At 41.1% G+C, this 12532-nt stretch overlaps 1 protein-coding gene across 3 annotated transcripts in view; it reads left to right on the top strand.

Moving 5' to 3' along the window:
* LOC145996420 (uncharacterized) overlaps positions 1-12532 on the top strand; it is a 45550-nt gene that overhangs the window by 16839 nt on the left and 16179 nt on the right. For 2 of the 3 annotated variants that reach the window (XM_083132884.1, XM_083132885.1), the window contains exons 3-4: positions 5737-6340; positions 7479-7613. In XM_083132884.1, the coding sequence (XP_082989010.1) occupies positions 5737-6340; positions 7479-7613 (739 nt within the window). The remainder of the gene's footprint in view (positions 1-5736; positions 6341-7478; positions 7614-12532) is intronic. The other variant, XM_083132886.1, reaches the window with a different exon arrangement.

The following is a 12532-nucleotide window of genomic DNA, read 5'->3' as shown; positions in this document are numbered from 1 at the left end:
GAAACAATTTTACACAAATTAAATTATACAATTAAATCTTTACATAAAGATGTATTTCTAACTAAGACTTCCTAACACTTTATTTATAGAAAAGGGATTATAGTAATTTCAATTTAATATCCAATTTTAATATTATTTTTTCCCAAAAGACCTATCTCAGAATAGAACAAAGTGTGCTGTGCTTTAACTAAAATAGCCCAACTAAATACACTACATAAACAGAGGCCTGCACAAGACCTGGAGCAGACCCGTTCGCGAGACATCACTCCTGAAATGCCATGCAACCTGCGCAACACCCTCGCTTGAGCAGCTTGTCTGACCACCTGCCAAGATCGTTCCTGGCAGGCATTGTAGACCCGCCGGGTACCCGCAGTCTTACGATACCTAGTAGGTCTCAGTTCGTTCTTTCCATCAACTGCAGACCCCTCCCTCTGCATGACGTAGTTGCTTCGAGTAGAAACTGCACCGCGCCCACACCGTTCTGCGGTGTTGCCAACTGCAATAGATTTTCACTACTTAAAAAAGGGAACTCAAAGCTTCGTAAGCCACATCACCAATGAAATGAGATTTACGAATGTTGCTACCCCCGCCCCCCACACACACACACATTGAAATAGGTTTTCCGTGGCACAGGATCCATAAGTATATATCGTAAACAACCAATATACGTATATATAATGATATAGGGTAGGACTGAAACATGTCACGTTCGACGCCGAGGTCGCGAGTCGAACAACACACTGTTCTACTGCGAACACCAGGGCCGTAGCCAGCCAGGGGCATTGCCGTTACCCTCGTTTGGGGAGGGGGGTTTCAAGTACTTGGATAAACGTACCAACAACAACAATCACAATAATAGTAATAAAGTAGCATGAAAGGCATTATTATCCTCATAAATCACGCAAAAAGGGCACGCAAAGAGGGGGTAGAAGTCCATTCTCACGTATTTGTGTTGAAACAGAGGATTAGAAATATTTTTTTCAACACGTCAATTTCACATTAGCTAATAATGGAAAACAAGCACACAAACTGTTTTTGAAAGAAAGAAAGTGCATGATAAATGCATTCCGAATGTACATACATATGGCATGTAAAATTTCCATCTACAATATTTTCTTTTCACATGCAGCAACGTATTACATAATCAATTCATCCAACTCGTAACAAACCAACATTAATAGCAAATAATATCACGGGCCGCCATAGCATTCTCTGTTTTTAAACTTTTCTCACTTAGATCGTTCGGCGCTCAGGGCCGACTCCCGCTACCCCTTTGCTACGGCATTGAACTTGATGAGAGTGTATAATATTTTATAACATATTTCTACTTTCGTAAAATTTGAAATCAAGGGGTTGCAATTACCCCTCCATTCCCCCCCCCCCCTTTGCAGGTGCCGTTGGCCGTCTGGAATGAAAATGCAAGAAAAATATGAAAATTAATTCCATCTTGAATACCCTTTAGCCTTGCTACTCTTAAATTCTGCTAGCCTGTTTTTACTTGTACTTTAATGTTTGACCCCCACCCTGACCCCTCTGCTAGACTTAATTTCCGTCCAAGGTTGTGAGCAATGCACCCTGCCCGCTCTGGTTGCGCCACTGCGTGCCTGGTTAAGGCACCATGCAATGAAAAACAATTAGTTTTCAGTGAGGAGATTTTTGTTTGCTCGATCATTCATTTAGATAAATGAAGCTGTAATACTGCGTGCATTTCCTGGCAATAAGATAAAAACTGCTTACGCTGAACTGAAAATGCCAAGTATATAAATTCTCCTTGGAGGAGAGAGCTCCTTCTAGGACTTCGTAGGATTTAGGAGCTACGTAAGTAGGCAACACTGGCTGTAGCTGTCCACATGGTGATGAAACACCTGGAGCGACACGCTGCCGGAGGGCTGTTTCCTTCCAGCAGGTTTTGCAGGTGCCCGGGTCTTGTTGAATGCCCAGTTACCTTGTAAGCGCAGAGCGCCTTGAAGAACAAGAACCTGGGTAAAGACGCAAGTCGACTCGTTGCCATGGGCAGTCGAGCAGGTATACCTGTCCTCGCGGGCAAGCGGGCAGTGGGTAGGTAATGCAGCCCTCTATACATAAAACAACGTAAAAAAACCGCTACTTCCCTGGACTTTGCTCCATTCCGAGTATGTCCCTTTTAACACTTAAAAGAACTCAACTTAACGTGCTTTAACCTCAGCTAATCAGTGGAAAGTGAAGTTCCCACACGAGGCTCGCTTTTCTCTGATGTCCGGTATTTCTTAGCCACGCCCCTTTTTCTAAATCAAAGCCATCTGGTGGCAAACTAACTAAACATTTCTCTTTTTACTCTCAAAGACCTTGCATATGGTTATAGATTGCACTAATGAGAGTTTCTAAATTGTAGGGATGGCCCCCCTCCCCATCTTTTATGTTCAGAGCACTATAAGGAAAAAGTAGGACACAAATAGTTCACAGTAAATACAGTAGAGGCTCGGTTTTACGTTTTTCAGGGGACCAATATGAAATAACTTAAAATGCAGGAAAATTTTACAGCATTTTGCCCTGTTGGGACCACGAACATTGAATGTGCCATGTGGGAAAATGTAAAATTGAGGTTCCACTGTAATACACGTTACTAGAACATGTTTACAAATTATGTATAGCTGACACATTTTCAGTCTTTTTTTTAAAGAAAATTGATTTTTTGTCATGATTTCTTATATACAAAATTCCAAAACTTGTAATCAGTATTAAACAATGCACTTCTTACTTCGAGGGTTGTTTGAAAAGTAAGGTAAAAGAATCAGAAAATACTAATAAATTTGATCAACTTGTATTTATTTTTCAACATAGTCTCATTGAGCTCGACACATTTTGTCCATTATTTTTCAACATAGTCTCATTGAGCTCGACACATTTTGTCCAACGACGTTCCAAAGCCATTACACCGTTTTTATAAAATTATTTCTCCTGGTCTGCAAAATAACAGTTCACAGCATGAATCACTTTATCATTATCGGAAAATTGTTGTCCTCCAAACCATCTTTGAGGTTAGGAAATAAATGGAAGTTGGATGAATAGGGTGGATGATCCAACAATTCGAACTTCATTTCATGGATTTTAGCCATAAAAACCATTGACGTCTGAACAGGTGAACTCACATTCACCTTCTTCGCGTGATCAAACAATAACCTCACAACACACTGGGCGAAACACTGCAAGGGCTCATTTGAAGGATCAAACTTTCGATTATGGTGCTGTCATCTGTGCATTGTTAACCTTATTTTTCAAACAACCCTCGTACATGTGTTTCCAGTTTTACTTCTAATACAAGCGAATTTTTCTCAACATTTCATATTTGGTCAAAGTGAAAATCTGAATTGTCAAACTTTGGAATAATACTAAACCAATACACTTTGTGACAAATTTATTACTCTCGTCAGTTCATTGTGCTGATATGAATGAAACTTGCTCAATGGCCTGAATTGGCAATTTACGTAATTTGAAATACATGTGAAACATAATGTCCTTAACATAACTTGAAGTGATTCCAGAAGTTTTATATGGGGTACACTATTCACTAAGCTTTTTCTGCATACCCCTTGCTTTACTCAAAATATTGAGTGAAAATAGGAAATATCTTGTAGGATTACTTATATCGGTATCAATGCTAAAGTAAGAATGTGGTCCCAGTACTTCATTGATTGTAGCTACAGTCTTTGTTCTAGCGCAACACATTTGTTTTTGCAAGGTTTCAGTCAAAAGAAATTTCACTATCGAGCTTTGAAGTGCAGTCCATACACTTGTAACTTAATGATTTCTCTTTGTTCAACTGAAATACAAGGGACATTCATGAAGTAATAATTATTGCCCAGAAAGAATCCAGTAACGCCCATTAGTTTTTGTGAACGAATCAGTCCTTCTTCACATAAACTCCGCCCAGAGTTACACAATTCTTCCATCGATGTACGAACTTGCAGATGCCATTGTTGTAGACACCCTGTGTCTGGGTGCAAGGTCCAGGTAATCGGAAGGTGAGGAAGAATTTTGAAACCCAATGTACCTGCATGTGTCACCATCTCCTGGGCAGAATGGGAGAGGTGGGGGTGTTGTGGATAAGCTCCGCTCCTTTCGTCAGCATTATGGTATATTCCGACTCCTAACTAACGTTCATTTCCCTTCCGATGGTTGTAATGGTAATGGACTGTGTGCACGAGGTACTCCACTTTCTTCACAATTCTGCAACATTGTTCATCTTGCAGACTTGCTGCACCACATTGAAACCTTCTACGTACATTACCACTGTGTCAAATGATGGAGCATTCCCTCTGTACACGAACTCAAGTTCATCGTGGATTTATTTTGCAATTTTTCCTTTCAAGAAGTAAAAGCGAATCACGCCTCTAACTTCAGCTGGCTCCATTGGCTGCGCCATCTTGGTTTTCTGTCTCTCTAGCAGTGTTCCGCAGAACAACTACATGCGGAATGTTTCTGGTGTCAGGATCACTGTGCAGGAGGGGAAGGAGGGAACGTACTGTGTGTCTGATTTTGTTGAGGTGGTGGTGATATTTGGTGACAAGTACAGAGGGATTGGTGGCAGGTTTCTTGGTGGAGGTGTATGAAGCAGCTCGGGATATTTGTTTGGTGACCAGGGTGGAAGAATATCCGCAGTTGATCAAGGTTTGGTGTAGGCGGAGGTGTTGTGGTGTTGAAGCGTTGACCTCTGAGGGCCAGGAAGAATGGGATGGCTTTCTTGGTGTGGAACGGACGGGAGCTGTTCTCTCAGACAAATCACCTCATGTTGCAGGAATAAAATACCATAACTAACTTCCCACACACATCAAACAAATTACAGAAACTCACAAGAAACTGAAATCAATTAAACAGTATTTAACAGATATACCTCTATATAATTTCAATGAATTTCAAAAGTTATACTGGATTAGTAAATTGAAGCATTTAAATTCTTTTGATATTGTATGTCTCCTATATTTGGATTATCTCTTTTACAAGTTTAGTATGTGACACTTATAACTGTTTATGTTTAACCCATATGATTTATTTGTATTTTTGTGTTTGCATTTTGTTCTTTTCATTGTAATCTTACTCCTTTTGAAATATTTAGTATTTGTATGATGTTTTCCACACCCATGGATATGGGTCTACGGAAATAAAGAATTTATTATTATTATTATTAAGTGTAGGTATTGCATATGGTTGGTAGGTTTGATGTGGATAGAGGTTTCCAAATGACCTTCCTTGTGGACATCCACATCCAGGAAGGTGATTTGGTTGGTGGAGTGGGTCCAGGTGAACTTGATGGAGCTGAAATGGTTTAGTTGGTCTAGGAAGGTGGACAGGGATGATAGGTTCTCCATGTGTCCAGAGCATGAAGATGTCATCGATGAAATGGAGCTAGAGGAGAGGTTTCCGGGATTGGGTCTCTTGAAGTTTGCCCATGAGAAGGTTCGCATAAGATGGAGCTATTCTGGTACCCATGGCTGTGCCCCGGATTTGAAGATAGTGCTTGTTCTCGAAGGTGAAGTTGTTGCATGTGAAGACAAGGTGGGCTAGATGGGTCAGGAAATTAGTGCTGGGGTTGTGGGGTTTTAGTCTGTTGGTGAGGAAGGATTCTATGGAGTGGAGGCCATGGGTATGAGGTATGTTGGTGGTATATATATATCGAGGTTCTGTCTGCTACACATGAAAATAAATGCAATTTTCTAATCACAGTGACCTTCGTATCACTAAGTCATCTTACTATTTCAGATGTGAAAAATGGATGAAGAATTCGGGATGTGAGGATTTCAGAAACCTTCCTGAGAAAGTATTCAGATGGAAGACTCTTTGTCACAAGCATTTTTCTAAGAAATGTTTGGATGTCACGCATCAAGGGAGGCACAAGCCTCATCACAATGCAGTGCCTGTTCCCCTAGGTACAAACCCAGATGAAGATGACAATGGAGGTTTGACTGCGGGAACTTCCGATAAGGTGAATGACATGACTCTGAATCATGAATTGAAAGTTTCAATCAAACCTAAACATAACTCCTTGTTGTATTCAGTTAATAGTGCCAGTGAGGGAGTTTATGTGAACTTGGGTGGAAATACAGATCACGGTTCTGATGTATCTACTGAACCTACAGTTAAAGCATGTGATGGAAGTTCATCTTCATATAGTGCCAATGTAACAAGCATTTCTGATAATGTTTCCCATCATGCCTTGACAAGTGTGGAGAGTATGGAGAAATATTTATCATTGTGCCGTTTGTGTTGTTCAGATAGTGGAAGGAAGCACAAGATTATTGAGACATTTGAAGGGAACTTGTTGGATAACATTTTATTGAAGATCCAAGCTGTGATATCTCCAGAGGTAAGGATAACCATGCTCTCTTATACTCAGGGAAAAATATGTGTGTGTGTGTGTGTGTGTATGCCTTAGAATAGTGCCATTATGAGATATTCTTCTCCGTACCATCACACTATTGTGAAACGTCAGAAGTTATCTTCAGACAGCAAAATAGCATCTCGGGAACAAGTTCTTAACCATATGCACATAACTGAATGCACAAATATTACAGCATAATTTCTTGTGTGCATTCTTGTTCAGATAAAGTGGAGCATCCTTAAACTGACCAACCTTATAAAATATGCCACTTTATGTGAACAAGAGTGTACATATTGCTTGCATTGTAGAATTATTTCTCTTGTAGTTAACAATTGTTACAAGGATATAAACACAATTTTTGTTGTAATGTTTCGGGAGAACACACTTCTTCTTTCTGACCCTATAGACTGTGAGTTGATTTTGTGAATTGTTATGTAATTCTTACAGTATAGAATATCCATGCGCTTATGTACACACACAAAACAAAACTTACTGTTCACTACATCACCAATTTGCATCTTCTGGCATATCCGTAAAGGAGCAAGATAATAGGAAGAGTGGGATCTATGAGGAGGGAAATTAGGGATATGGGGAAAGGAATGGTTTGCTGATTCTGAAATTCTGAACATTCTGAAAAAAGATGTGTGGTACAACCTTGATTTCTTTACCCCAGGGGATGCAAAGGGGTGCTTGTGCATCCGTTATTATCTCCATGTTAAAATGTAGTTTAGACTATCTTACCAATACAGTGATATGTGAAAGTGAAACAGATGATTGTGTGCCAAAACTGCCAAGACGGATATTTTTAAAAAAAACAATGGTGCCTGAAAGCCAGTGTGCCCGATTTCATCTCCACTGGTGATTGGCTATTTCCTAGCCCTGATCTCATTCACCTGCACTACGAACTGTGGCCAGAGCTAAACGGGATTGTCTGCAAGAGGAGGCTCCTCCCTACAATCGCAAATATACCCCACTGATTCATCATTATGTGTGAAATCTTTTATACATGTTAAATCCATAAGATATAATTGTTCCTTGATTTCTGCTATAATCCCGGATATTTGAAGTACGCTTGATTCATGTATGTGTGTGTGTGTGTAAAATTTGTTTTTAATGGTTCCAGGCTAATGTCCTTGATGACTTGCCAGTTGTCGTATGTGATGTCTGCAAGGAAAAACTAGATCAGTTCTATACCTTCAAAGAAGAGTGCAGGAAGGCAGAAGAGCTGCTAAGGAAGAAATATTCTCTTCTTAAAAAGGTGTGTTTTTTGCTAGTAGTGTGTGTCAATGCTAATGTTCTTTAAAATAGTAAGATGTCAAAAGTACAAGTAATTTTACTATCACTGCTTGCAATCAATATCTTGGTTGATTCCTTCATGAGTTTTGAGACTCCCTCTACACTGATCAGTTCACCTTTGAAATATTTAGTCAGGAGTAAGCATGATGAATGAGTAAGCAGTAAAAAGTAAAGTGCTCCCCTGTGCTTTGCACCATGCCATGAATAGGGGGTGTGGAGTTAGGCACAACCGGCTGCCTTTAACCCTCCAGAATTTCCTCCAGGTACCAATTTATACAATGCTGTTTGGGCACTGGAGTCACTTAAATAGGTGGGAAAAAATCCCAGTTCTCCCCAGCCGGGGATCAAACCTGGATCTCTCGCATGGTAGTCAGATGCCCTAATGACTGAGCTACCATGCCAGTGTCAATTGTACATCATGCATATTATTTTTAAATTTCTAGTCAAAGGCTGTGTAAAGCCGAGTGAAATTTGTGAAGATTAAAGCATCAGTTGAGTAGTGAAATGTTAAAACAAGTTTATGAGCGGACATGAACACATGCAGAAAAGCACTCTTTCATGGCACCCAAAATAGAATTGACAACAGACCGTTCTTAAGTCAAGGAAAAATTGCAAAAATACACTGAGCTGTATCGGAACATCCCCCCCACATCCCTGATCTCTCACCCTGTAATTTTCATCTACTTGGACCAATTAAGGATGCATTGTGAGGTCATCATTTCGAGAGCAATTAGATGGTGCAGTGGTAGCATTATCGCCTTGTAATCAATGGGTCCCGGGTTCAATGCCCGGTGGAAGCACAAGTGGTTTGGATCCCACTTTAAACTGTAGGTCCAGTCCCGATTAGCCTTACTGTGCATAAAGTGGACTTAAAACACCAAATCAATCAATCAATCAATTGAGAGCAATTAGGAGGTGGTGCGCTTCTCATATGTTTGGCTTCAACACCAACCACTGTCTTTCTTGGCCACTGTCATTAAAAAATTACCAATCCAGTGGCAAAAGTACAAGGTAACCAAAAAAGTTCTTGCCATTCTAGAGCAGTGATAAACAAAGAGCAATACAGTGGATGGTACGCATCTTTAGGTTTCGAAGTAATCTCCATCCAACACCTTTTGTCAACGTTCCTGCAGTTGCACAGTACCCTGGTGATAAAATTCGGCGGGCTTGGATGCAAAGAAGTCCGTGAATGCGTTCCGCAGGTCGCCCTCATTTGCGAAGGATCTCCCACGAAGGTGGTTGTCGAGGGAATGAAACGGGTGGTATGTTGGTGCAAGGTCCGGTGAATATGGTGGATGGCACAGTGTCTCCCAGCCAAGTTGCTGAAGGGTCTCCCGGGTCCTCTTTGCCACATGTGGCTTGGCATTGTCGTGCAGGAGCAGCACACCCTTGCAATTCACCAATGCCGGCTCCTTCTGCCGCAATGCACGGTGCACCCTTTTCAACTGCTGAGAGTAGAGGTCAGCAGTGATGGTGTGACCAGGTGGAAGGAGCTTGTAATTCACCACTTGCCGCCAATTCCACCACACAGAGAGCATAACCTTTCGTGGGTGCAGAGGTGGTCTTGAGGTGTGAGGAACAGGGTCATGTGGCGACAACCAATGTCTGGTACGCTTGGGAGTGTCGTAGAGGGCCCACTTTCCATCACCAGTGAGCAAGCGATCAAATATGGGTGTGTTCAGGTGCCGAGTGAGCAAGGACAAACAGGCTGTCACTCGTTGTTCCTTGTTGGCTGCCAACAATGTGTGGGGTACCTACTTGCTAACTTGTATGACTTCTTCCCTATCCCATGCAGGTGCAGTCTGACTGTTTCAGCGGAGACATGGAACCTTTCTGCAAGTTCATCACACGTTAGACCACTGTCCTCCTTGATGGCTGCTTTCAGGGCCTTGTCATCCAACACAAGTGGTCGTCCACTGCGAGGTTCATCCGAGAGGCTCACATCTCCCGAACGGAATTTCTGGAACCAATGCCTGGTTCCACGGCATTCTCCCCAAATGCCTGGCAAATGCGGCAACTTGATGCAGCAGCTGACAGGCCCACTTTAAAGTCCTACAACAAACACATGCGAACAAGCTGCTTTGATACCTCCATTTCTCTTCGACACTGGACGAGCTATGTGTGTGCGCAACGTGCCTGTATTACTGACAGTCGATGGTCAGACTAACTCCCGATCGCTTCGCAAACACGTGCGTCATTTTATTTCCTCTCTGTGAGTGCATGATTAATGGGACGTCAAAAGGGCAAGAACTTTTTTGGTTACCTTGTAATTTGATTGTAGTGGAATGTATACAGAAACATGATCCATTTGTATTTTTGACAAATTTTCATGTAATAAAATGTTAGAGAGCAAAATTCCAGTTTATATGTGATTGACCCATGTATTCATATCACAGGGATGGAAAATCATCGGTAAAGAGTGTTTTAGCACCTTGGTGTAATTTCTAGTATTTTCTTCTGTGACTACCATATTTTTATTATCTTTATTTTTGTTGCTCACTTACGTACATACTAAATACATGACAAAGGTTGTTGCGGAAAGTAACAGCATTTTGTTCAAAAAACAATACACAATACAAACAGCATGATGAAAAAGGCATAAAAATTGGGCCTAATTTTTCAACTCGTTTCTGGACTCATCATCTGAAGTATGCAATTTGTGATACCCAGTAATACACAACATTATGGAAATCAATAAGGCACAACTCGAACTAAGAGTGAAATAAAATGAAAGATTTTGTTAATAACCTATACTTTTCATGAAAAACAAAGTAAAAGACAGACAATTTTTATCTTACGGCAATTTAATTTTTTCCATGAACAGTAAAGAGAACCTATTTTAATATTCAGTCATGTGCAGTAAAAAAATATGGATGCCATATAAGATATACTTATATTTATGGCAGGAATAACTCAACTTCCTTTTCGAATGGTATGGAAACCCAAAACGTATAAAGGCGAAGTGAGGAGGGGATCACTTTGTAAATCAAACAAACTTAGTAAAACCCCCGACACCTTTAGAAAATGTATTGAAATCCCTAATCTACGAGTCTCATCACTATCCGAGACCACACCTATACGTACAGCTATTTGGACAGCCCGACCCTGTGGCCGAGTGGTTAGCACATCGCGCTGCGATGCCAAGGGTCCCGGGTTCGAATCCCGGTCGGGCTTGGTTGTTTGTGAATGTCCATTCATCAATTTCATCACTCATCCCCATCTTCGCAAATTAGCCAAGAGGCACAAAACGCGAAGTAAAATAAACTAAATCAATCAATCAATCAAGCTATTTGGACAAAAGCAAATCACATTTTTAGATACCGGCTCAGAATTAGCATTGTTAACCCAACATTGTTGACAAAGGAATTTATTAATATAAGTAAAATGGTAGGTTGTGTAAGTATTTGTACCCTGATAATATGACAGTTTGGAGTCATAATTCCCTTGTTGATAAAACGTAAGCCAGCTACAGTAAAATTCTGATGGTTGGAGAACTGACCTAACCTATAGAAATTGCTCGTCCATGGTGTGAACGCACACGTAACTCGGAGAAATTCACGAGAGAGGGCAGCTGCTTACGGGGATAACTTGATCTGGTAACTAGGGTTAACCGCTAGAGGTCGCTCTTTGTATTAATCTAAAAAAGGCAGGAAATACTAGTTGAATTAGTAGTAAATATTATTAAATTTTTTGTAGAACTTTCAGTTTATTCATTGGGAACTTAACAGCCATCAAATATTTAGTTTCAAATTTACGTGAATCCTTTTAATCTAATTATCACTTGATGAGGGACATTTTCACTAAACATAAAGAAACGGTAGTGTTCGGAAACTCTGAGGCGGAAGTGATGGAAAAGAGACATCAAAATATCTACGTCTCGAGGGAGTATTCTAATAATAAAATTCTAAAGTGGGAATATAAGTAATGGATAATTGTACCTTAACACACGCACCTGTAGTAGTTAGAAACAAGTGGACGTTAAAGTGATTTGCGTGTGAAAGTGCGATGGAGTTTGTTTATGAAGTGTTCGGAGACTGCGTCTGGCGTGGAAAAAATAATGAACGCACCCAAAGCATGGAGGGAAAAGCCGGTGGGTGACAAGAAAACGGCGCGATAGAGTTGTGAAGTTTTGCAAGGTTTTCGACGAAAAACCAGAACCAAAGGAAATTCGTGATCACCCGAATGGGGAGGCAAATGGATTTTTGTTATGATTTGCAGTGAGTAACAGCTGTGTGGACTGTGAAATGAGAAAGATGAGAGCTCGCCCATGAGGTAAGGCCATTCGTTCGTTCAAGTGCAGTGACGGTCGAGACAAAGAAATCGACGTCAGGTGAAACTACCTTCATGTTAATCGCGACGAGAGAAAATAAAATGCACGTCACATACAATTTTTAGTTAAGCCCCCTGCACACGGGGACAGCACTGACCGCCAGTACTGGCGGCTAGAAGTGTCAGCCAGTGAAATGGCCGGACAGTAGGCTTAAGCCCCCTGCACACGGGGACAGTAGTGGCGGCCAGTAGTACTAGCCAGTAATGGCCGCTACTAATTGTCCCTCTACTGTCCCCGTGTGCAGGGGTACTTCCGCTTCAACGTCCAGTAGGCTTCTGGCGGCCACCAAACTCAAACATGTTTGAGTTTAGTGGACGCCAGAGGGCCAGTAACAGGGTCACGTGACCTAGTGGCAGCCATTATTGGACGTGTCTTTAAAGGTACTGGCCGCCAGTAGAGCGCTAGACTCTGTTGAGGGAAGAACTATACTTTTGTGATTACTTTCGTATTTACTTTACGTATTTACTTTCGTTGCGAAATTTCACACCGGAAATGTGTTCAAAATCTGAAGAAGCAAAGACAAAACCAACTGCTAGTGTAAAATGGAGTGC

Source organism: Lepisma saccharinum, chromosome 12 (genome assembly GCF_977018435.1).
Source record: "Lepisma saccharinum chromosome 12, izLepSacc3.1, whole genome shotgun sequence".
NCBI lineage: Eukaryota > Metazoa > Arthropoda > Insecta > Zygentoma > Lepismatidae > Lepisma > Lepisma saccharinum.
Note: the sequence above shows the minus strand (reverse complement) of the source record. Positions and strands in the feature narration are given on the sequence as shown.